Below are 24,188 nucleotides of genomic sequence, written 5' to 3' on the forward strand. Positions count from 1 at the left end.
GAGCCTCCATCCCACCCGCCTCCAGATAACAAGGAACAGCACCAAAAAGAGCAAGGAAGGCCAAAACGTTTAAGTTATTAAATCAAATATACAGAGTGATTCATTTAATATGTACATATTTACAAAAACGCACTTTCACGAGAAGGGGGCCGGGGCCGGCAGGTGGGCAGCGGCCTGGAGCCCACGGCAAACGCTGACAGTTGCGAGGGGAGGGTCTGTGTGAAGGCACTTGTCACGAGCTTCGATACTGCCCTCGTCCCGGGGAGAACAGAGCAGTCGGGAAGGGCACTTCCGGAAACACAGTTGAAAGATCTCTACGGCCAGTGCTCCAGGCAGGAGCTGGCGAGGACGGCGGGCGGAAGGCCAGGGTCTGCCCGCGGGCCTCAGGCAGTGCCGAACACTGCGGGCTCCTGCGAGGACCTCAAGCCCCACTGACCACCACAGGTGCCACTGACAGCCACGGGCCATGCCACACACCACAGGTCCCACTGACAGCTTCAGGCCACACCGACGACCATGGGCCATGCCAAAAGCCACAGGTGGTCCCACCGACAGCCATGGGCCACACTGACAGCCACAGGTCCCACCAAATGCCACGGGCCACACTGACAGTCATGGGTCCCATGGGCTCTTTGGCCTGGAGCCACTGAGAATGCCAAATGAGGAATAATAAGGAAGATTCTGTAAACAGTGCACCACTTCTGGTGACGACAAACGATCTGGTGAGGACACAGACACCCTCTGCTCTCTCCTGCCACACAGCGAGTGCGACACACAGAAACGTTACAAAAATAGCAACTATCCGAGAATACTCCATTGTGTTCCGCCTGACAGTCCTCGAATAATTTATACAACGTTAAAGAAACGTAGAAAATAAACATTTGTTTTTGGTTTTTGGTGTTTTTTTACACAAAATAAAGAAACTATGCACACGGCCTCAGCCTCCTACGGTCTGGCGGGTGGTGTGGTGCCCGGTGAAGGGTCCTGGGTCCCGGCCCAGCTGCCAGCCCCTGCCCTACTCCTTGCCAGCGTGGCGTAAGTCCTTGACGCTCCTGACGGCACGGTTGTCCACTTTGGGGCCCGAGGCCCAGCAGGCCGGCCTCCCGGGCGAACAGCTGGGGTCTTTGGTGAATTTGTGCGAGAGGAACTTCTCGGCCTCCAGGCAGTCTCCCTCACCGGGGCCGGGCTCCTCCTCCTCCTCCCCCCCACGGCCCGCAGGCCCGGGCAGCGCCTCGCCCACCCTGCGCGGTGGCGGCGTGAAGTTCTTGCACGGGTAAAGCACGTCTTTGTGGCCCCCACACAGGCCGCCAGCACCCAGCCGCTCGATGGGGTTGCGGATGGGGTTCAGAGGGGCCCACTGGTTGTTGGCACTCTCCTCCCGCGGCAGCCGGCTCCTCTCCCGCTCTTTCCTGCGTTTGCGGGTCCACCATACACAGATGACCACACACGCCAGACACAGCACGCTGAAGACGCCGCACAGCACGGGCACGAGCAGACCTGGCGGGGGCATGAGAGGGCTGGCAGCGCGCAGCGGCTGCCTGAGGGGAGGGACCCGGGCAAGCGGCTGGGGCAGCAGGTGCAGGGGGCGGCCAGCAGGGGGCAGGGCCGAGGAACAGACAGCTCCCCCACCCCTGCTCAGCCTGGCCCCGCCCCCTGAACCACGGGTGCCTGAAGGGCTCCCACTAGGCCCCCAGGCCCCCTGCTCACCCATGGAAGAGCCACCCACGACGACCGTCTCCACTTTGACCTCGGTGACAGCCAAGAGCAGCGAGCTGTTGCCCCGCTGGGTGATGGCGGCCACGATGGCGTGGGCCGTGCTCTGGATCAGGCTGCTGTCGGGCAAGTCCCTCGCGGGGCTGAAGGACTACAGCAGAAGACAGCATGAGAGGCCCCCACTCACCGCAGGAGCCAGCACGGCCTGCCTGCCCCATGCCCAGACCAGGGAACACCGAGGCTCCCGGCCAGCTGCAGAGAGGGATGCAGGTGGCTGCGGGCTCAGGGCCCCCAATCCCATGGTTCAGGCCCGGCCCGCCCTTTCTCCTGACCCCCTTACATCTGGGATGAGCGTGGCTGTCCCTCCCATATAGACGCCTGGCCCCAGCTGGCCACGCCCACAGGCCCCAGGGCTCTGTATACACGACTGCCCCCAGTGCCTGCCTCTGGCTCAGCAGCCCCCGACACCCCAACGGGAGCAAGCAGCCGGCGCCCTGAGAAACCACCCTGCCTTTCCCCCCTTCTCTCTCCCTGTACTTCCCCAGGGCCCAGCCTCGCAACGCTCAGAGTTACCAGTTCACACCTGATACCTAGCCAGGGCCCAGAACAAGGCCCTGAGCACACCCGCTCAGCCACGGGCCCGGGCCAGTGCCCAGGCCTGGACCCCACGTCCCAGGGCACCCTTCCGGCATAGACATGGAGGGATCCAACACAGGCAGAGCAGGGGGCCTGGTGAGACCTAGACTCCCGCCTGGCCCAAGCACCCAGCCTGCCTCTCCGCCTCAGCCCCACAGCTCGGAGTCAGGGTTCCAGATGAAGGCTCCCCCCCGCACAATACCAACCCTGGGCCCGCTGCCTCCCTTGTCCCTGTTCAGAAGGAACCCCGCTGCTATACTCCCACTGTCCACCCTGGACCCTGGACACTGGCCTTCCCTCTCTGTGCTTCCTCCGGGCCTCAACTGCTGCCCAGGGGCTCCCACAGCTCAAGACCCCTGCCCAGAGCCCTGGCCTCCGTGCCTCAGACCCCAGACCTGAGAAGGGATGAGAGCCAAGCCCAGTGTCCCAGCCACCACTCCATCAACACTGCTTCCAAAATCCCCGTGCCCGATAGCAGCCCCTGGCCGGCAGCTCCGGTGACCTGTTCTGCAGCTGAGCCCGGCCTCCTAGGACCTCCCCCTCCTGGCACCTCCACCCATAATCTCCCTCCACGCACGTGGGGCACCGCCCCTCACCCGCAGATAAGTGTTCTCTTTCTCCACCAGCTGCCCCAGACCCTTCCTTCGTTTCAGCAGATGGGACAGATGACCCAACCCTGCACCCTTGCTCCCCATCCGTCGAGAAGCTGACCCCACTGACGGCCCATCACCATCTCCACTGGCCCAGAGCTGCCTCCTCGTCCTCCCTGCCCAGTCCCAGACAGTCCGATGCCCCTCGGGCCCTCCGACCTCTGCCTTCCTCCCCCTGCCAGCCTGGCTGCACGTGCCGGCCCCACTGAGCTGTACGAGTGCCCAGCCCAGCCCCACCAGCCCCCGGTGAGGGCACGTCCCCCAATGTACAACCACAGCGGAACAAAGTCCTGGGTCCGTGGGTCACCCTGCGCCCCCAGGCACCTGGGGACAAGCCTGGCCCGGGCCTCTGTCCCCAGCACCTCCCAAGAACGTAGACAGAATGGGACTCCCGAAAAGGGGAAGCAGGTAAGAGCGACCACCCGTTTGCCCAGTGCTCACCACAGCCACCTCTACTGCACTGGCCCCTGAGGACGGCCGGTCACAGAGCAGCACAAGCAGGCGGTCCCGGGCCACCGCCCTTGTGGCCGGCAGGGCGCGGATCCCAGAGCAGATGGCGCCCACAGTGGTGCCCTGGGCGGGGATAAGGAGCACATGTGCAGGACCCCGGGAGCCACGGACCTGAGGTTGCCCATCCTTCCCCTGGTCCCATGGGCATGTGGCAGGTCACATCTCACGGCCCACGAGACACAGGGCAGGGACGCAGGGGGCCCAAGAGGGAGCTGACTTCCTAGTGCAACCCAGCACCCCCCACCCAAGAAACAGACCGCCCGCAGAAGTCAGGTTGGGTGGGGCCTGCAGGCGTCCCCACTGCCCTGTGCTCACTCTCCTGCCAGGGGCAGCTCCACCTGCAGGCCCAAGCGGGGGGAGGGGGCCTCAGCTAGTCCCCAGCCCTCCTTTCTGGACTCGGAGGGCTCAACCCTCCCTCCTGCCGACCCTGCGAGGCCAGGGCCCCTGAGCAGTCCCCTGGGCCATCTGAGTGGCCAGTCTGAGAAAGGATGGTGGCGTCAGCGTTCTGCAGACGCTCCGTAAGCCCAGCTTCTGGGACCACTCACCTGGGGCACTTGGTCGCGGTTGAAGCGCAAGGTCAGGCGGGCACAGTTGTTGTCCAGGTGGCTAGAGCGCGGCAAGCACAGGGTGCCGGGGAGCAGGGGCTCCTCAGTGCCACACTCCCCCCAGGCCGCACAGGGCGGCTGCAGGCACTGGCCTGGGGCCTTCTCTTGGCACCGCTGCCCTGGCGGGCACTGGGCACTCAGGGTGTCGGGTCGGCCGGCCAGCAAGCAAGGCTTGTGCCCACACCACACCTGGGTCAGGCACGCACACGGGACAGACGCAGAGACACGCAGAAGAAGACCCACAGACACACACGGGCACCACGCAGGAGAGAAAGGCGCGGGTGGGGTCAGCAAGGCCCAGGGTGCCCTGCCCCACCACGGTCTCCCAGGACAAACTCAGAGCCAGAGTGGACCCCCACCAGAGCAGGGGTGGTCCGAAGAAGGACGAGGCCAAGGAGGGCCCCTGCTGGCAGCTCTGGGAGCCTCAGCAGGGCCGGTTTCCCCAACTACACAATGAAAGCGAGGGCCTGCTTGTGGCCCTCTGGTCCCACAGGCCAGGGGACAGCAGGCTAGTCGGGGAGGCTCCGGGTGGCCCTCCTACCTTGCTGCAGTCCCGGCGACCGTCCACACAGCGGCAGCTATTACAATCCTCCACCCAGGAGCTCCCATGCGCGAAGGGCATGCCCTGCGACCAGCAGGGCCTCCCGAAACCAATCACTGTGGGGAGAAAAAGGGGGGTCATCTGCAGGCTGGCCCTGGAGGCCAGGTCCTCCCCGTGGCCCCGCCGGCACGGTGCCCCCCACCTACCATCCTGGCACCGCGGGCCGGCCCGGCCTGGCGGGCAGCTGCAGTGATAGCCGTTGATCTCGTCCACACAGGTGGCCCCGTAGGCACAAGGCGAGGACTGGCACTCGTCAATGTCTGCAGAGAAAGCGGCCCAGCTCAGGAGGCAGCGAGGGGGCCAGTGCCCACACACACAGGGCCCGGGAGGACGCTCAGACAGGAGAGGAGACCCGTGCAAACTGGTGGAGCCCCCGCCAGCCCGTGCCTCGGTGTGCCCCTTGGGGCCTCTGGGCCGGACGGCACCGGCTCTGTCAGCGGTCCAGGGCATTGATGAGCACCTGCCCCGTCCTCCTGCACACACCACACGATGGGCACGAGCCTCCGGGGACCCCTGCCCTCACAGGGCAGCCCCCAGCTGAGCAAACTGCTGGCGAGGCCCGGACGTGCAGGCGGGCTGGGAGGAGCCCCCAGGGCTGGGCCCCGCGGCACCCCCCTCCCCGCCCAGGCCCCCCGGGCCCCTCACTGATGCGGCAGTCGGGACCCGCGAAGCCAGGAGCACACTCGCAGCGAAACCAGTTGATGCCATCGACGCAGACGCCGCCATTGTAGCTGCAGGGCAGAGAGCAGGTCTCAGGGAGGCCCCCCCGCAGGCCGAGCTCCCCGGGGTCAGCCGGCCTCCGGGGCGCCACTCACCAAGGCAGGGGGTTGCAGTCGTTCGTATCTGCGTGAGCAGAGAGAGGAAGATCAGCACTGCATCCACCTGCCCAGCACCCCCTGTGCCAGGCCTGGGGGCACCGTCCACTCCAGCCCACGGGCACCGGGTGGGCCAGGCCTGGGGGCACCGTCCACGCCTGCCCATGGACACCAGGTGGGGACGCTGAGGGTGGTGGGGCCAGGGGCAGCTAGCTCCAGAGGACGTGTCCCGGGGGCGGGGGCCTATCCTGGAGATCTCGGTCCATTGGGGGGGTGGTGAGGGGTGTGCAGGAGCGCCGCTGCACAGGGAGTGCCTGGCACACTGATATAGGCCAGGACTCACCAGGAGCAGGGGTGAGGCTACAGGGCTGGGGGTGGAGGAGTCAAAAGTGACACCGCAGGTCCCGGGGTACAGCTGGGCTTTGGTGGACAGGTGCAAGGAATAGGTCTAGGGAGCCAGGTAAGGAGGCCCGGGCTCCCACCCCACAGGCCTCCCCCCACTCCCCACGGCCTCCCTCTGCAGCCCCCCACCCACAAGCTCACTGTGCGTGCAGGTGCGGCCCTCCCAGCCGTCCCGACAGATGCAGGAGAACGAGTCCCCGCTGCCCACGCACGTGCCCCCGTTCACGCAGGGGTTGGGCAGGCAGCTGCTATTCCTGGCTGTGAAGGGGGAAGGGGAGAAGACGGCCTTGTTGTCTGCCCGCGGCAGGCGTGGGGCCTCAGCTCGAGACCCTGAGGCGCCAGGGCAGACGGGGCCAGGGGCAGGCGGCCAGTCGGGCGGTCCGGGGGAGCGCGGCACCTGCCACCCCCGCCCCCGCCCTGTGCGCCCTCTCACCCACCGATGTTACAGGTGCTGCCCTTCCAGCCCGGGGGGCAGGCGCAGCGGAACGTGTCCCCACTGTCGTAGCACGTGCCGCCGTTGCTGCAGGTGTAGGCGTCACACTGGAACTCGCCTGTGGGCACACGGCCGCTCAGTGCGCATGCCCGCGGCGGCGGGCGGCCCAGGCGCGCCAGGGGCCCAGGGGCACTCACGCGAGTGGCAGGTCTTGCCCTTCCAGCCGTCGTCACACGCGCAGTAGAAGTCATTGACCAGGTCGTAGCAGCGGCCGCGGCTGTGGCAGGGATCGGGGAGGCAGTCGTTGGGATCTGGGGGCGAGGACGCCGGTCAGCGGGGGTCGCCGGCGCTCAGGGAGGGCTTGGGGGGTGGAGGTGGGGGGTGGCGGCAGGAGAGAGAGAGAGGGGCAGGGCAGGATGGGGCGGCGGGCAGAGACACCTGCAGGGCACCGCCCCAGCCCAGCTCCCTTCTGGGTACCAACCACCCAAAGTTGGGGACCCACTGGGCGCGGGGACCAAAGGGGCAGCGCAGGCCCACTCACTGGTGTCGCAGAGCTCGCCCTCCCAGCCGCTGGGGCAGAAGCAGCGGAAGGCGTCCACCTCGTCGATGCACGTGCCCCCGTTGCGGCATGGCTGCCCCAGACAGTCGTCGATGTCTGCAGGAGGCGGCGGTGAGCGGGGGGGGGGGGGGGGGGGGGGGGGTCCCAGGCGGCCCGCCCCGCCCCGCCCCCGCGCGGCCCCTGGCCACTCACTCTCATGGCAGTAGGCTCCTGTGAAACCGCTGTCGCACACGCAGGAGAAGTTGCCCCCGGGCAGACTGACGCAGTGTCCGTGCGGGCCGCACACGCCCGAAGGTGCCACGCCGCCGGCCGCTCTGGGCCCGGCCTCAAACCCGCAGCCGTCGATCACTGCGGCACACGGGGCGGGGTAAGCACGCCCGACGGCTGCCGGCCCCGCCCCCGCCCCACAGGCCCCGCCCCCACTGGTGCCGGCCCCGCCCACCTCTGCAGGCCCCGCCCGGGCACAGCTCCCTGGGCACAGAGCAGTTCTTGCCACCCACGTCGTCGGGGCATGCGCAGTAATAATCGCCCTCCAGGTTGTAGCAGCGGGCACCATTCTGGCAGGGGCTGGGCTCGCAGAAGTCTATGTCTACCTGTGGGGCGGGGAGCATCTGTGAGGGCCCAGACCCCGGCCAGAGGGACCGGAAGACAGCCACGCCTGGTGTCCCTCCGAGGACTCCCGGAGGCCCAGGCCCCGCTCAGCCCGCACACCCAGGCCTCTGCTGCCAGAGCCTGCAGGACCGCCCATCCGAGACTGTCCAGGCCCATCAGCTGGACGGAAACACCTGCAGGCCACCGGGCCCCTCCCGCCACCCTCTGCTCCGAGGCGGCCCACTTCCTCTGCCTCACCAGGCAGCATCCGGCTTTCGCCCCTCCTGCTGGCAGGAAGGCCAGCTCCTGACCCCCTCCCCAGCCACCACAGCCACCCTGAGCCCAGCCTGTGGGGCTTTCCCAAAAGCGTCCCTGCCCAGTTCCACAGCCCCGGGAGGAACTTCTCCCAAGGGCCCCTGGAAGCCACCAGTCAGGAGTGCTGCCCGTGGGGCCCCTGGAGCCCAAAGGCCCGGGCAGGTCAGAGGAAGGTGGAGTCGCGAGGTGCCAAGGACCATCACCTACCCCTACTGGGACACACGTGTGACAGTGCGGCCCCACACACCCTTGGGCACCCCGTCCCACCCCAGGGCCCTCTTTCACGCTGCTCACATGCTCTACCGTACTAGGACCATTCCAGCCACAGTGGGAGGTCGACAGACAGGGCACCTGGGCAGCCAGCGGATCTGCCCGGGCTCCTGGCCCACGCCATCAGGAGGCACTTGTCATGACAAGAAGTGACCCTGTGACCCTCCCCCTGCTCCCGCCCACCCAGGGCTCTCAGGCCCGGTCTCCATCCAGAATCGGGCCCAGGGTACTCTGCATGGCCAGAGCCGACTGCAGCCTGTCCCGCTCACTGGGGCAGAGCCCTGGCCTCACCTCGCACAGTGGCCCGGAGGTGCCCTTGGGGCAGTGGCAGCGGAAGCCGTCCGCCAGGTCCTCGCAGAGGCCACCGTGGCAGGGGTGGCTGGCACACGAGTTCAGCTGCAGCTCACAGTGCCGGCCACCGAAGCCCCGAGGGCACACACACTGGTAGCCGGTCATCAGGTCCTGGTGCAGGGTGAGGAAAGGCAGGGGGGTGTGAGCCCCAGAGGCCACCTTCCCCCAGGGCAGCTCCAGCCCCCACGGCCCTCCCACGTGTGTTGTGTACAGGGGCGGGGAGGCTGCGACTCACCTTGCAGGTGCCACCATGCTGACACTGCCCACGACAGTCGTTGACGTCTGGGGACAAGGGGCAGGGTCACGAACGGGGTCCTTGAGCTCCCCAGCCCCGCCCACCTGCCGCCCACCCGCCCATACTGACTGATGTGGCAGTTGACGCCCTTCCAGCCCGGAATGCAATCACAGTAATAGCCACCAATCAGGTTTTTGCAAGAAAAAGCGTTAAGGCACGGCTTCCCTTCACATTCATTGGCGTCTGTGAAGGAGACAAGGGGAAGCGATGGGGCTCGGCCCCGCCTGCCCCCATGCCTAGCGCCCGCAGCCCCAGCAACACCAGCAGCAGCCGCCGCATGCACAGAGCACGGTCCATGCACACACATGCCCCATGAGACCCTTACCCAGCTGGCAGGTGGCCCCCACCCACTGCTCGGGGCAGATGCACTCAAAGCCATCCACCTGGTCCACGCAGGTGCCTCCTGCCGCGCACGGGTTGGAGGCGCACTCATCGATGTCTGGGGAGGGACCGAGGGAGAGGCGTGGGAGCATGGGCCATGTGGGGAGGCGGATCCGTGGGGGGCGGCAGGGCCATGTGCCTGTCACTCCTCCCCTGACTACAAGGCCCACAGCTACGTTTGTGGAGTCAACCACTCTGCCTGATCCCCACTCCCAGACCCCCCTCAGATACCAGGCTGGAGCCCCCCACTCATGTGACTGAGTACTCACCAAGCGCACAGGTGGGCCCGCTCCAGCCTGATGGGCAGTGGCATTCAAACCCGGAGGGCACCTCGTGACAAGAGCCCCCATTGGCACATGGGTTGGAGGCACAGGCGTGCTCAGCTGCATTGGGAACCAGAGACGGGGGTGGGGTTGGGGGTGTGGCAGCCCCAGCTCCCCACCTTTCCACGAGGGCTCCCCCCACCCCCCGAGGCCCGAGGGTGGGGGCCAGGCAGTGCCCACTGCACCAAGAGGCCAGAGACACGGGGCCCTGCCAGGCTCCCTGGGCACCAGCCCAAAGCCAGTAGCTGGCTGCCGACATACCCCGCTCACAGTTCTTGCCCGAGTAGCCCTCGGGGCAGGCGCAGCGGTACTGGTCGGGCTCGGCGTTGATGCACGTGCCCCCGTTGGTGCAAGGGTGGTGGCTGCCACAGTAGTTCAGGTCTGGGGACAAGGGCAGGGTCCTCAGATGCCAGGCCCACCCCTCGCTCCCCACCTTCCCCAGAGGGCATCGTCCTTCAGGCCCGCCCGCCACCAGCTACCTTTGTTGCAGAGCAGACCACCCCAGTTGGTCTCACAGTTGCACTGCCAGGGGTCCACGCAGCTGCCGTGCACACAGCCAGGGTACGGGACACACTCATCACAGAACCGCCCCTGCCAGCCGTAGCTGCACCTGCAGGGGGCCCGGGAGCGTGAGGCCTGGTGGGGGGAGGGTGGACTCCAGGAGCTGTGGCTGCCGTGAGGGTGGCTCAGGACGCAGGCGCAGAGTCACGTGGGCCACCCCTAGGGCTGGCGGCCTCAGCCTTTGAAGCGGAGCAGGCCCCGGGCCAGGCGGGGGTGACGGCCCCGCCAGCCAGCCCGCACCCGCACGGGCACTTCCCGGCCGCTGGCCTCGGATGGCCGGCCGCAGCTGCCCAGCCACTCCTCCCTGAGCTATTTTGGGACTCACCCCTGAGCAGGGCCCCAAGAGCAAGCGCTGAGAAAGGAAGGCCCTGCCGGGACCCTGGGAATGAACGGGCCAGCTCCAGCTCGCCAGGTGCCGCCAGGGCTGGGCAGCACCCGGGGCCGGGCAGGCCGGCAGGACATCAGGAGAGGGCTCCAGGCTCAGCCCCGGCTCTGAGACCTCGGGTGCTGTGTGTGACCTCACCTGGAGCTCAAGGACAGTAACTTCTCTCTCCCCATGGAGCCCTATCAGGGGCCCACCTCACAGATGGGGACACAGAGGCCCACAGGCTCACCAAGCCGGCCATGCAAGAGGCCCAACGCAGGGCTGTTCCTGACCCAGGAAGAATCACCCTCTCCCTGGCAAATGGCCTGGAGAGGCCTCTTGGCTCCAAGGCCACGACCCCAAGGTCTGGCCCTGCCTGCAGCTGTGAGCCCGGACTCTCTGGGAAGTCCTTCAGGAGGAGAGGCAGTTGGCTGGGGAAAAAGGGCACCCGGGCCACTAATGGAAGTCCCACTCCAGGTGGGGCCAGCCTGCCAGGGCCCAGAGCTCAGCCTGATTCGGGGACACTGCTGTCCGGCCAAACAGCCCATCGTCCTGCAGCGGACACCCTGGGGACCAGCAGGCTGCCCTCCAGGCCCTGGACAGTCCCCCTGGGGGCCCCCTTCCGAGAACTGGAAGGTGATGAGGAATGGGACTGTCATCTAGGACCGCCATCTAGGCAATGTCCCTTCCATGCCGGCACCTGGCACATGAGTTCATTTTTCTAAGGAAGGAGCCATGGCCCTTCCTGGGCTGTCCCAAGCCCCATGGCCAAGGGCTGTTGACAAGCTCCACGGGCAGGCCACAGGGAAGCCCAGGCTGGAAAACTGGGCCCCATCATCCAGCCCCAGATGTGCCAGGAGGGCTCACGCATGCAAGGGCCGCACATCCCCACCAGGAACCCTCCTTCCAGGTGATGTGAGGAGACCAAGGCTGGCGGCAGACCGAGACACGCCTTGGGTCACCCACCAGGAAACCACAAGGCCAAGCACAGTGCCTAGACCCCCGCAGGTCCCAAGGATGTGCTCTCAGCCCTGGGTGGGGCAGCCCTCACCAGGCCCCGCCTCCCCAGCTTCCCTGGCCTGTGGCTCCAGAAGCCCAGGGAGGAGGCGGCAGGAAGGCACAGCCATCTCCGCAGCATCCGGTGGGGGGTGTCCTGTACTGAAACCTGAGCCCTGAGCCACCAGCGGCAGCTGGGCCTCGCCCACCGCGGAGGGTGGGGATGTACCTATGGGCCCCACAGCCCACACCAGCAGGGGAAGGGGGAGGGGGAGATCCACCTCTCCCACCTTCCTCCCACCCCGGCCAGTCACTGGCCATCGGCTGCAGGCCCAGCATCAGTGTGGTGCGTGGCACTAGGGGGCAGGCCAGAGTACGCCGGCCTGAGAGCGGCCACGCTCACTGCCCGTGGACCGGTCTGCCCAGAGTCCCCAGGCTCACGCCCATCACACAAATCAGAGGGCAGGGCCACAAGGGAGGGTGCTGCTCCAGGCACCCAGCCAGCCTGGTACCCACCTCTGCCACCCAGGATAAGACGCCTGGGGGTGCTGCCCCCCAAGACATGAAGCCACCCCGGGCCAGGCTCCCGCTAGATGCCCCCTCATCCCTGCTGTGCTCCCTGCACGATCAAGAGGCCCACTCAGCTTGTCTGAGGTACGGCAGTATGGTGGCTGGGTCAGGGACCCCCTCCCCCACCGCCAACCTCTGGCCTTGCTGAGGGCTGCCCTGGGGCTGGCCAGGCTGCTCTTCGTGCCACCTCCCAGGCCAAAGCCACCACAGGACATGCAGAGGGGTCGCCACCCCTCCCTTCCTGTCTCCCGAGCCAGCGAGCTCCCAAACCAACTGGCTGTCCCTGGGCAAGCTGCTTCACTTCTCTGGGCTCAGTGTCCTTGCTGCAAGATCCCCACGACAGCAAACCCACCCCCAGAGTGAGGTCCTGGGATCAATGAGCCCGTGGCTGGAGCAGGGCCTCCCTCGCCCCTCCCTGCTTGGCCGACAGGCTGCAGCCCCTCCTATGGACTACCTGAGAGCACCCACCTGGTCCCCAGCCCCAGGCCATCCTGGTGCATCCCTGGAGCCCACCCTTGCTTCCACACTGTATCCCTGCCATGCTCGAAGCCCCTCACCTGCTCCAAGCCGGGTGCCTGCAGCTGCCTCGCTCCCCTGCTCCCCCACCAGCAACAAGCTCACCCACAGCTCCCACCCCCACCCCCCTGCCGAGCCCCCCCCACCCCCGCTCAAGGTCTCCAATGGTTTCCCCTGCCTGCAGGAGACTGCCAGACCTCTCACTCTCCTGGTGACTCTACGACCCCCAGTCCATCCCATGTCATCTCCCGGTGCCCTGGACCCCTCAGCTCATCCTGTGTGTTGGCTCCATGACCTCTCCTTTCCATCTGCCCCCCGCCTGGGGCTCTAAACCCCGCCTGCATGCCTCCGGCTCCCCACCCGTCCCGTGTCTCGGGTCACACTGACCCCTCTGCTTTGGCAGTGTCTCCCAGGACCAAGGAGACATGACCCCCAATATCACCTCCCCTCCTCTGCCCTGCCTGCTCTGCCTGAGGTGGCAGCTGTGCTGTTCAGCAGCCCCAGCAGGAAGACTTGGGGTCCTCCCTGCCCCCCAGCTCTTCTTCCCAGCCCTCACTCAAATCCACTCCAGGATGCCTGTGGGTCCCGCCCACCTCCCCATCTCCTGCTGGTCATCGCCCACCACTTCCCAGCCCTGCGGCAGCCTCCACACTGGGCTCTTCCCACATAGCAGCTGCCCTGGTCCTTCCAACTGCCTCACCCCACCCCAGCCCCTCCAGCGCCCCTCTTCTTTCCCAGGTCCCACTCCCACACTCGGCCTCTCTCTGTCCCCACCCATGGTGTGAGCCCCAGTGCCCTCCGTGCCTCTTGTGTGCTGGGCACCCGTCTTTGGGTGGCTCCTGGCCCCAAAGTTAGGTGGGACGGCCCCTTGCCACTATCCTGAAGGAGCTACCTGCGTCGGCACCACCCAGCCCCAGGACAGGCATCGCCCCGTGCTGACTCTCCGCGCCCGGGTCTCTGCCATCCGGCTCAGCCACCACACCCCGGTGCCATGTGCGGGGGGGGGGGGGGGGGTCCCGCCAGGGCAGGAGGGGGCGGGCGGCGCACTCACCTGCACTCCCCCGGCACGGCACAGCCCCCGTGCAGCAGGTTACATCCTTGTTTGCACACGGCTGCGAACAGAGGGGACCGCGTGAGGCCTGCGTGCGGCCCCGGCGAGGTGGGCCAGGCACCCCACGCGCCGCCCGGACGCTCACCCTCTTTGCACTCCTTGCCCATCCAGCCGTCCATGCAGGCCTTGTTGCCATACTGGTCGCAGGTGTAGTGGCCGAAGAAGTCGTTGCGCGGCCGGCAGAACTTGTTGCAGGTGGCGCTGTAGTAGTTCTCGTCGCAGCGCACGCGGATCCGCAGCTCCAGGTGCGCCACGTGGCCGCTGAAGTGCAGGCTCTTCCAGCGGTCCTCGGGGTTGATCATGCCCGCGTGCGACACCCGCTCGATCAGCAGCTCCTCTTGGGGGGGCGGCAGAGTCAGCCCGGCCGAGGCCGCCCTTCCCACGGGGGCGGCGGGAGCAGCCCGCGGAGAAGGGCCGCCATGGCTGGGGAGGGCGGGCGGGAGAGCGGGGGCAGCAGGGACACTGGCCAGGCCACCACGCCCCCCTCCCTGCGTGGGGGAGCCGCGGGCACCGCAGCTCCGCGGGGTCACGCTCGCGAGGCTGCCCTCCCTTTCCCTCTGCTGCGACTCCCTGTCCAGGGGGTCGCCCCCAGCCGCAAGCACGATGGCCCTGTCCCGAGACAAGCCTTCTCTCGCCCCCAGACACGCGTCGGTCCAGGGCTCTAACAGCCTGGCCTCGCTTCAAAGAAAGACACTAGGGGTGAGAGGACAGGCTGACCCCCACGGGCACACAGGCTCATGAAACTGTTCCCAACTCTTCTGTACCGTTTGGGATTTTCCATGATAAAAGGCTCAGAAATGGCGGGCGCTTCACCCGCCTGCGGCCCTAAGCAGAAGCCTAGGGAGAACGCCCGCTCCGGCCCTCTCCTGGCACGGCCTCACACCCTGCACCTGCCCCTCCAAACCCTATCTGGCCAAGGTGCCCGGCCAGCCCGTCCCTCCGCCCACCCAGTCCCCTCTGACCACTGTCCCCAGCCTGGCCCCTCCAGGCCCCAGCGTCATCATCGGCGGGGCGCGGGGCTCAGCCTGCCTCGGCACCCACATGACACTGCCCTCAAACACAGTGCACCCATCCCCACGGTGGCCCCTCTGTCTGGCCAGCTCCTCGGGCTGTCCCAACCCCCACCCCCAACGCAAGCCCTGTGCCTCTACCTCCAGAGTGGCCAGAGCCCCACTCACCCGGCCGGCTGCCCCAGGCCCAGCACCCCGCAGCCTCCTGGACTCACTGCGGCCTCCACAGCGGCCCCCAGCCCAGCCCTCCAGCCCAGCTTGCAGGTGGCAGCCCGAGCAAGCCAGCCTCCGGGAAAAAGCCAGTGTCCTCACGGGGGCCCACACAGCCTCCGGCACCTGACCCTGGCCTCACTGACCTCGTCACGCCCCCGCCACGCAAGCCCATGCTGCCACAAACACCTGCTCACTCCTGCTGCCTGCACCGCTCCTCCTGCTTGGTCCACGGAGACACCCTCGGCCCTGTCACCACGGGGCCCGAGGACCCCCACGCACAGGCTGGCCCGCCAGCACGGGAGCCTCGGGGAAGGACCATCAAGCCCCACATTCCAGGACAGGCAGGCAGAGAAAGAGCCACAGAGGCCCAGAGAGCCTCTCGGGCGCCCAGTCCACCATGCACCCGACAGGGCCCCAGGAGCACACGCTCATCAGGAGAGCAGCACAGATGAAGCCACAACTGGGGTGAGGACACATGCACAGCTCTGCAGGTCACACACACGCTGAGCTTCCTGGCAGCCACGGCAAAGAGGGAAACAGCACACTAGATCCTTGGGGGTGGGGGCAGCCTTCCTGGGATCTGGGCCCTTGTCCCCAGCAGGCAAAGGGCGAGGAATCTGGCCCCATGCATCTCTGTGGCTATAGGGGGTCCGCCTCCCAGTGCCCTGAGGGGGGCCTGCAGGCAGCAGCCCACCCCAGCCTCCCAGCTCCCAGCTCCCAGCAAACTCACCATCTGGGGTGGTGTCATTGTCCCAGTCCCAGGCCTCCACAATGAGGGTGAAGGAGCGCTGCAGACACAGGAGCGGGCAGTTAGGTACCGGGGCCCCTGCCTGCCCCCGTGCCCCCACGCTGCCCCTGGGTCGGTGAGGGCTCCCCCTCCTCCTTCGCATCCACCCCGCCTCAGCCCTCTGTCCTGAGGAGCAGCCTCAGACCCCAAAATGACCCAGAGGAGGGAGGCTGTGCCCCCGGGTCACAAAGGCTCTGGGGACTTGAGCTCCTGCGGCCCCAGTGGCCCACACATAGCTGGACCGGCTTGAGTCGGCGTGGAGGGGAGGCAGAATTGACTCCGGCAGAGCAGGGGGCTGAGGGCCGGCACAGCCCAAGTGAGCGGCCACAGACCAGGGTCCCCCGGGCAGCCCGGAACTGCAGGATGGCCAGTGGGAGCACCCCTGGGCACCTCCCTGGGGCCTGGAAAACAGGAGGGCCTGCTGCTAGCAGAGACCCAAGAGGACCAACGCTCTGTCACCACCCCAGCTGCCCCTCCACGGGCACCCAGGGACGGAGGGCGGAAGGCACAGCCACCGCGAGCCCCTGACCGGCCCGCGCTCCCGGGCTGCCCCCAGGCTATGCAGGTGCATAGTTGGACAGCACGCACCCCACAAACCTGCCTCCTCAAGAACAGAACGGGCAGGGAGGGGCCCTGGCTGCACAGACGGGGAAACCGAGGCCCAGAGACTGCCCATGGTTGCCACGCCCCACTCCCTCCTCCAGGACAATGCGATGGGGTGATGCCACCAAGCAACCTCAGGACCCAGCCTCCCCACGAGAGTAACCAGAGCCACCAAGCGGCCCCGCCCTTGTCACACGGGGCACGAGCTCCAGCGGGAGGGGCAGGCCCAGCTCGCCTGGCGGGGACCTTCCGTGGCTCCCCCGTGTGTGCCACTCAGCCCTTTCAGACTGGCCATGAGCACGCTTGCCCCCTGTCCATCCGGCCCTGGCTGCCCTGGGTTGGGGGCCCATGGCACTGGGCCACCTGTGTAGCCACAGGCTGGCTGGCTTCCCACCCAAGGGGGGGGCCGCCTGGCAAGCCCAGCCTCATCCCCGCCCTCGGCGCCCCCCGTCTTCCGGCCCTTGCAGTATGGCTGTGCCGGGAAACCACGCTTCACAGCCAAGGGCCATCGCCCGGGGCCACTCCGCCACCCCCACAGCCTCCTGCTGATGCCCAAACCCAGGCCTTTGGTTCCGGCCCTTGGTATGCTCCAGCCGCAGACAGGCCCCGGCCTCCCCGTACTCCCGCCGCGCGCCCACTGCCCGCCACACCCAACCACACCACGACCTCTGGGTATCCGGGCCACAGCCTCCTTTAGGGACCCTCTCCCTGTCCCCACCCCCGGCCTGCAAGTGTCCCTCCCGCGAGACAGCCCCGGGGCACACTGGCCCCTCCTCAGCTATGCTAGCCTTACCTGCACTGCTGACCCTGCCCTGAGCACAGCCTCCCAGATGCCCCAGGAAGACCCACAGGACCTCACTCCCATGCAGGAGCACACGGGAATGCAGGGGCCATCTCCACACTTCTAGAACATTCCCTGCCATGTCGGGCTGTCACCAGGCTCTCAGTCCCACTTCTTGAGTCTCCCGTAAATGCACTCCCCACGGCCACTACCAGGCCAGCTCCCTGCAGCCAGTGGGGGCTCCACACCCCCATCCACGGGAGCCCCGAAGACCCCCAGGGCTCTGTGTCTTCCCCACGGTTCCCGTCCTCCTTGCAGCCCCCCAGCCCCTGCTCTGCCTCCAACTCAGCCTGCCCACCCTGTCCCTGGGCCTTTGAACACACAGCTCCCTCCCGGCCAAAAAACGCCACCCTCAGGCCGGCCTTCCCCTGGCCACTCCCCCTCCTGGTGACAGCTGGAGCGCACAGCTCCTTCCTCGGGCCCACTTCCTCCATTCACTCGCAGCAAGCACCAGGGGCGGGTGACTCAGCGGGGACCCAGGGTGAGGTGCTGGTCTAAACAGGGGTCAGAGCAGGCTTCAGACAGGGAGCCCTGAGGCTGAGAAAGAACTTGGGCCGGCGTGGCAGGCCCGTGGCAGAGGTAGCTGGGTCTGACGGCGCCCGGTCACCCACGCTGAGCAAAGCGGGTGGCTGCTGGCGGGTCAGTGAGGCCCGAGACTGGCCGGCGGCAGGGCTCTAGCAGCCACTCCGGCCCCTGTGCAGACTGGGCATGAGAGGACAGGCCGGGGCTCAAGTCCACCAGCAGGACGAGTACCTCAGGTGACCAGGGAGCTCCTCCTGGCTCCCAGGAAACCCCACGCCAGCCACTCAGGTAGGATTACCGCCGCCTTCGTCCGCGCCTGGGGCTCCGGTTACCCCTCCCACAGGGTGCACACCCACAAGGGCCCCAGCGCCCGCCAGCTGGGCTCCCCACACACAGACAGCAGGAAGTCATCCAGAGAGAACCTGAGCCGGCAGGTGCACCTCCCCCAGCACTGGGCCCCCAGCCCCTTCTCCTCCCACAGGGCCGGCCTCCAAGACTCAGTTTCCCCAACGCAAATGGCAACCGCTCACCCCTGTGCTTCCTGACTCGCTTGCCGCCTGCCATGGGCCAGGATAGGGTTTTGTCAACCCCAAATCCCCAGAGGGCAGGGGAAGCAATAGGCCCGGAGGCCTCTTCGGTGTCCTGCGACTCCAGGGGTGGCACAGGGCATCCCTAGCAAGCGCTCAGAGGAGCCCCAGTCCCTCCTCCCAGGCCAGCCTCACTGAGCCACCTGCCTGCCTGGCCCTGAGAGGCCTGCCCAGCGAGCTGGCCTGAGTCCCTGAAGGCCCAGCCACACCTCTTCCGGAAAGACTGCCCTGACCCACCACCACGTAGGTGGACCCCCAGCCTGACCACCTGACTACCTTCTCCCCAACCCAGACCCCCAAGGCCAGGTCCGAACGCTTCGTCTGACCCTCAGACTGGGCAGGCAGTGCAGCAGCAGACCTGGGACTTGTGCACACCCGCCCAGGGCCTGGGGCACACCATGGCCGAGAAGGCCCAGCACAGCCCAGGGGCCCACTGCCCAAGTCCACGGGCTCCAACCTGGTTTCCTCCCACAGCATCCCGCATCAGCAACCCAGCCCCCCGCGGAGCAGAGCGTGGTGCCGGCGCCAGGAGCTCTAAGCACAAGGAGCTCTAAGCACAGATACATTTCCTGAAACCTGAGCCTTGGAGAAGCCCGGGCCTCTGCCGCCATTGTCCCCAGGGAGAGGGGGAGGGGGCCACCTCCCCCCAAGGCTCAGGAGGAGGAATGTTTCACACGTCCACCCCACACAGGAGCCCAGACACCCGCACTCCACACCAGAGAGCAGCCAGGGCCTTGCTGCGCGCACCCACGCTCAGCCCAGGGTCTCCCTGCGCCTTGTCACATGGACCTTGTAGGGTCCCTGTAGCAAAGCCCACAATCTGCACATACTAAACACACCTTCCTCACCCGGGGTCCTGGGGACGGGGACCCCAGCTCACCCGGGGTCCTAGGGATGGGGACCCCAGCTCACCTGAGGTCTGGGGACGGGGACGCCAGCTCACCCAGGGTCTGGGGATTGGGGCTCCCAGCTCAGGCCTGGAGATTAGAGATGCTTGTCACCCAGCCTGGCTCCCCTGAGAACCCCCCTCATTGGGCCAGCCTGCCCCCCTGCCCACTCCATCTAGATTACCACAGAACAGATGAAGGAAGCCCTATAAAAACCACAGTCCCTCCCATGAAACCCCTACCACAAACCCTCCAGCATCCCTGTCGTACTGCAGCCTTGCTCCCCCCAAAGCCTAAGGACAAAGCGTCCAGTCCATTTCTGAGCCCTCCACTGGCTGGGGCAGCCCTTCCAGCTCTGCCCTGCTATCCCCACACCAAAGCCTCACACAAGACTCCTGACACCAAGCAGGGGATGAGGTGCAGAGTGGGGTGTGGCCTGCTGAGCCCCAGCCAAGCAGGACTCCCAGCCCTCCCGGGATGGCGTGGGAAGGTTGCATGCAGTGGGCCCCAGTGTGCTCCAGGGGTAGGTTGGGGTAGTAGAGTGGGGGCCAAGGCCCATACCAGCCCCAAGCTCCTTAGGAGGGGCAGGGAGCACAGGCAGGATGGTGTCTCACACCAGCAAAGGCAGCTCAGGGGCCCCACAGACCCCAGTCTGGCCCATCTTGGGCTGGAAACTCTCAGCTGACAAGCTCCCGTGACCACTGGCCACAAAAGAGTCAGGCCCCGTGTTCATAACCCACCAGATCCTCTCTAACTGGCCAAACACCCTCCACATACCCCTGAGCACACCACGGCCCCTTAGGGACTCTGGCCTTGTGCAAGGCGCCAGTGGAAGGCCAGGGAGTCAGCCTGGGGGCTTCCACAAGCCCAAGGCTGCACCCTGCAGCCCTGTCCCCCTTCATGAGCTCCCTTTATGGCCCCATTTCACAGGTGGGAAAGCCGGGCCCCAGAACCTGCCATGCCCCAAGATCTCAGGTGGCTGCACTGTCAGGGTCTGTCCACATACACACAGCCCTCTCCTTGAACTCATAGTGCACACGACAAGGGACACCTATGGGTGGTGTCCCGGGGTCCTGGGTACTAGAGCCTGGCCCAATAGGAAGGGGTGCACCTCCCGCTGGCCCCTCCCTCAGGATGGGGCCCTGGCTGCCACACCACCCCTCCATCAGACAGCCCTCGGAGTTCACCACCCATAAGGCCCCTCCAAACCCTCCACTGTCTACCCACCACACCCAGAGGAAGCACACACGCACACACTCACGCATGACCACACGTGGTCTCCATCCTGTCAGCGAGGCACCTGGGCCAACAAGGGGTCGCTGAATTCCTGGGGGCATGCGGCATCTGTGAGGTGGCTCAGGAGAGGGGCAGCGGCCCCCACTCCCGGGCTGCCTCCTGGCGGCTTTACCCTGACCTCCCCGCATCCAAAATCCCGGGCCTGCTCCTCTCCAAATACGGAGCCTGACCCCAACCGGGAACCACACACCATGGACAGCACGGCCCGTGCAGTCAGGTCAGGGTGAGGTTCAGGACCGGCCAAGGGCAACTTGAGGGGGTGAGGGGTGCGGAGCCCACACTAGCTCCCTGTCCTCCTGCCTCCAGGGGCGTGGACAGGGTGCAGGAGGGGCCGCTTCCCACGCCCTCCCGCAGGTGCCCACCCTTCCACCTCTGGCCACTTTCCAGGTCCTCCTCACACCCCCTACTCCCGGGCGCAAGCTGGTCCTGGGCCGCAGCCCCCCCCCCCCCATGAAGCCCAAATGCGGTTTCAAACGCGCCCTGGCTCACGGGACGGAGCTGGACTTGCAGCAAACCAAGGCGGCATGGCCGCGGGGAGCGGAAATACCAGGGCGCTGGCATCACAAACCAGCCAGGCACCCAGCAGCCAGGATGCGCTGCCGGCGGGGAGCAGAGACAGAAGCTGCCCCCAAACACGCAGCCGCCCCACGGCCGGTGCAGCCTGAGATAGAGCCCCTCCTGGGGAGGCAGCTCGGAGCCGGAGCAGGACAGGTAGGCCATCCCAGGGGCTGCTGCCCAGACTCCAGGGCTCCCAGGAAGACGAGGGCCTGCCCTGTCCCGTTCCAGCCCTGGCCAGCCCATGGGGCCAAGAGCTGTGAGGGGCACGCGGTGGCCCCGGCACATTCCTCCCAGGCCTCCCTGCCCCCACCCCTGCTGCTGCCAACTCGAGCAGAAAACACACCCTCAGGTAGCGATTTGGAGCCATGCTGGCTCAGGCCCAAGTGCAGATGACAGGCTGTGGGCTCTGCTCAGACCTGCCTGCTGTGCTGCTGTGGGGGCGAGGGGGCTGAGCTTATCGTAACTGCCGGGGGCCCTCCCAGGCCTGCCCCTGCCTTCTCCAGCAGGGATGCACTTCCCACCCAAGGCCCCGAGGTCAGGGGAGACCCCAGAGGCCAGCCAGGCAAGCAGGGGCAGCGCCCTGGCTAGAGGGGACCCTGGCCATCCTCCTTATAGGTGGGAGCTCCGAAAAGAGCAAGGATGGGGTAGTGGGCAAGGCTGCCTGGCCTAAGCTTAGGAAAAGGTGTCAGCACAAGACTCAGAGCCAACCTTGGCCAGCTTGGCCTCGACTCCCAGCCTCTCCCCAGACCAGGATACCAGGTGGACACGTTCCCTATGCTCCCCACCGGCTGGTCCAGCCAAAAGTCGGTTAGAAGGCTGGGCCGTCAATCACACCCTGGCATCCTATTCCAGCCCCTCCCTGCTCACAGACCCTCTCCCTGTCCCTGGCCAGTCCTGCACATTGGGGTACCTCTCCGGGGTCTTCTCTCATTCCTGCCCCACCCAGGCCTGCCGCAGAAACCTGGAGTGTGGGGGAGGGGGGCAGGCTCTGCTTCAGAAAGTGGACCCCCTCAGGCATCGGGAGGCCTTGGCTGGCCCACCCGGCTCCCCAGGGCAGCCCACAGGACTAGGCCACATCCCTCCCAGCCTTCCCAAGTCCATGGTTCCTGCCTGCCTGGCACCCCCCTCAAAAAAAGAACAAACAAAACCAAAAGCCCACAAACGGATGATACCACAAAAGAGCACACCAGGGCCCACTGTCTCGTCCCTGGGGCGGGGCGGAGGGGGGGGTGTCCTGGGACAGCAGAAGGGGGTGCGCCAACACTCGCACATTGGATCCTCCGGGGCCCAGGTCCCCGGGCGCTAGCCCCAGCGGCCCCCCACCTCCACCCTCGGGCATCCAGGAAACAGCAGGGCGGGCGAAGGCTGGCCACGGGCCCGGGGCGGCTCCGCCAGGGCCTGCCCCAGACCAGCCCCAGCACGCGCGGCGCACATGCCTCCGCGGCCTGCCCGGGCCGGGGCGCCGCGCCTCGCCTCGCCTCCCCCATCCCCAAGACAGACACGCGCAAGAAGACGCAGGCACACGCCGCAGGCCGCCGCGCACACTGGCCGCGGCCACCACCACCCCGCCCCGCCCCTGGCGCGACCCCCGCACGCCCACGTGGCCAGGCGCGGACCGAGCCCCACGGAGCACGCGCCCCAGGCCGGCCCGCCGCGCGGCGCCCCCTGCCGGCCCCGCCCCGTCCGGGTGCGCGCAGTCTGCACGCAGGGCCCGGCCGCAGGTGCCGGAGCGGCGGCGGGCACCGAGGGAGGAGGGGGCTGGGGCGGGGAAGGGGGGCACGTACCGGCCAGGCGAACTGGAAAGGGATGACGACGAGACCGGGGTCCTGGTTGCCTCCGGCCCGGGCCCGCGCCCGCGCCCGGTCCCCCGCGGCGCCCGCCGGCGGCAGGTAGAAGGAGTTGCCGCCCAGCACGGGCGTGGCGCCGTGGCCGTAGCTGCAGGGCCCCGTGGGCGTCACCTTGGCCTGGTATTCCTTGAGGCACACGCGCACGTACGTGTCGCACTCGTCGTGGCCGCAGCCCCCCGCGCGCGTCGTCCGGCCGTCGCCGTCACAGCAGGCGCCGCTCAGCAGCTCCCCGTTCACGTTCCGCAGCGCGCTCAGCTGCAGCTCGAAATAGCCCATGGGCCGTGCCGCCTAAAAATAAGGCAGAGGGAGAGCGCGTGGAGGCGCGGGCCGGGGTCGGGGAGCCGGGGCGCGGGGGTGGGGGGCCCTCCCGGAGCCCCCGCCGCGGCGCGCAGCCTCGAGGGCTGCTAACTGCGGCGCCCGCAGCGGTGCCGCCCGGCCCCGAGGGGCGGCCCGGTGCGCCCCGTCCGCGCCCCCCGCTCACCTGCACGCAGAGCGCCAGCAGCAGCAGCAGCCTCCGGGGCAGGCGCCCCCGGCCCTGCGCCCGCATCGCCGCCCCGGGCCCCCCCGCCGCGCCCGCTGCCCCGGCCCGCGCCGGCTCCCCCAGCGCCCGCCTGCCCGCCCTCCGAGCGCCGGCGGCAGCGGCGGCAGCGGCAGCAGCAGAGGCGGCGGCGGCGGCGGCGGCGGCGGCGGCGGCGGGCGGGGTCGGGGCGGCGATGCGGGTGCCGGCCTGGACGCGGGCCTGGGCGGCGGGCGCGCGGGGCGGCGGCGGCTCGGGCTCGCAGGCGGCCGCTCTCCGGCCCGGCTTCCTCCCTCGCGGCGGCGGCGGCGGCGGCGGCGGCGGCGGCGGCGGCGGCGGCGGCGGCGGCGGCGGCGGCGGGTCCCGGCCTCGGCTCTGCGCGCCCGCGCTCCCGGCGCCCGCAGCCAACAAGTTCGGGACGAGACTGACAGCTCGCTCGCCCATTCGTCACCCGCGTACCTGCATATGCATGAGGGGGCGGGGCCGCGCCGCGGGGTGGGGCTGGGGGCCGGGGGCGCCCGGCTTTAAAGGCGGCGGAGGGCGCTCCTGCCCGCGCCCAGACCCGGCGCGCGCTTCGCCGGGCCCCCGGGCGGCGGGGGTTCCGTCACGCCTCCAACAAGGCCGGCGTGCGGGGGCCGGCGCCGCCAAGCGGCCTCCCCTCGCCCGAGCCCCGCCGGGTGTCAGGAGCCGGGGGTGGGGCGCCCCTGAGGTCACCGCCGAGGTCCCCTCCCATCAGTGCGCCGCCGCCGCGCTCCTCACCGTCCCAGGGGAGAAGCCGCCTCCGGCACAAATTAGGGCTCGGCCCCCACGCGGGGCGGGCGCGGCCTGGGACCCTTCCTTGGGGAATGTCCCCCTCCGCGCCGCCCCTACCGACTCCACGCCCGCCGCAGGGGGCGCTGCTCCTCGCCGACACCCCTGCCCTCCCGCCGCGCGGCTCGCGGGTCGGGCCGCC

At 68.0% G+C, this 24,188-nt stretch overlaps 1 protein-coding gene across 3 annotated transcripts; it reads right to left on the reverse strand.

Annotated features, from left to right (window-relative positions):
• Positions 1-89: 89 nt before the first annotated feature.
• On the reverse strand, positions 90-23,403 carry JAG2 (jagged canonical Notch ligand 2). Of its 3 annotated transcripts, XM_045799301.2 has the most exons (26): positions 23,201-23,401; positions 22,657-23,007; positions 15,522-15,579; positions 13,654-13,905; positions 13,509-13,569; positions 9,930-10,060; positions 9,712-9,831; positions 9,397-9,510; positions 9,072-9,185; positions 8,816-8,929; positions 8,687-8,733; positions 8,392-8,562; positions 7,367-7,517; positions 7,117-7,272; positions 6,907-7,020; positions 6,563-6,676; positions 6,370-6,483; positions 6,074-6,190; positions 5,531-5,558; positions 5,361-5,446; positions 4,862-4,975; positions 4,656-4,771; positions 4,055-4,303; positions 3,441-3,572; positions 1,708-1,864; positions 90-1,497 (listed from the first exon to the last, which is right to left on the reverse strand). In XM_045799301.2, exons 1-26 carry the CDS (start codon positions 23,264-23,266, stop codon positions 1,016-1,018), a joined length of 3,729 nt encoding a protein of 1,242 aa, XP_045655257.2. In that variant the 5' UTR covers positions 23,267-23,401; the 3' UTR covers positions 90-1,015. The 3 variants fall into 3 exon arrangements, with proteins under 3 accessions (XP_045655257.2, XP_087712434.1, XP_045655259.2); XM_087856308.1 differs by lacking the exon at positions 9,072-9,185 and having other exon boundaries at positions 23,201-23,403; XM_045799303.2 differs by lacking the exon at positions 8,816-8,929 and having other exon boundaries at positions 23,201-23,362.
• Positions 23,404-24,188: the final 785 nt, after the last annotated feature.

This window comes from Ursus americanus, chromosome 26, assembly GCF_024610735.1.
Source record: "Ursus americanus isolate L20-20 chromosome 26, mUrsAme1.1.p, whole genome shotgun sequence".
Lineage (NCBI taxonomy): Eukaryota > Metazoa > Chordata > Mammalia > Carnivora > Ursidae > Ursus > Ursus americanus.

Excerpts from the sequence above, each read along its gene's own strand:
- JAG2 (XM_045799301.2), bottom strand. The coding sequence starts at position 23,266 with ATGCGGGCGCAGGGCCGGGGGCGCCTGCCCCGGAGGCTGCTGCTGCTG. Across the intron at positions 23,008-23,200 it reads TGCTGGCGCTCTGCGTGCAG|GCGGCACGGCCCATGGGCTA; the intron begins GTGAGCGGGGGG and ends CCTTATTTTTAG. Across the intron at positions 8,563-8,686 it reads AGCATGGTGGCACCTGCAAG|GACCTGATGACCGGCTACCA; the intron begins GTGAGTCGCAGC and ends ACCCTGCACCAG.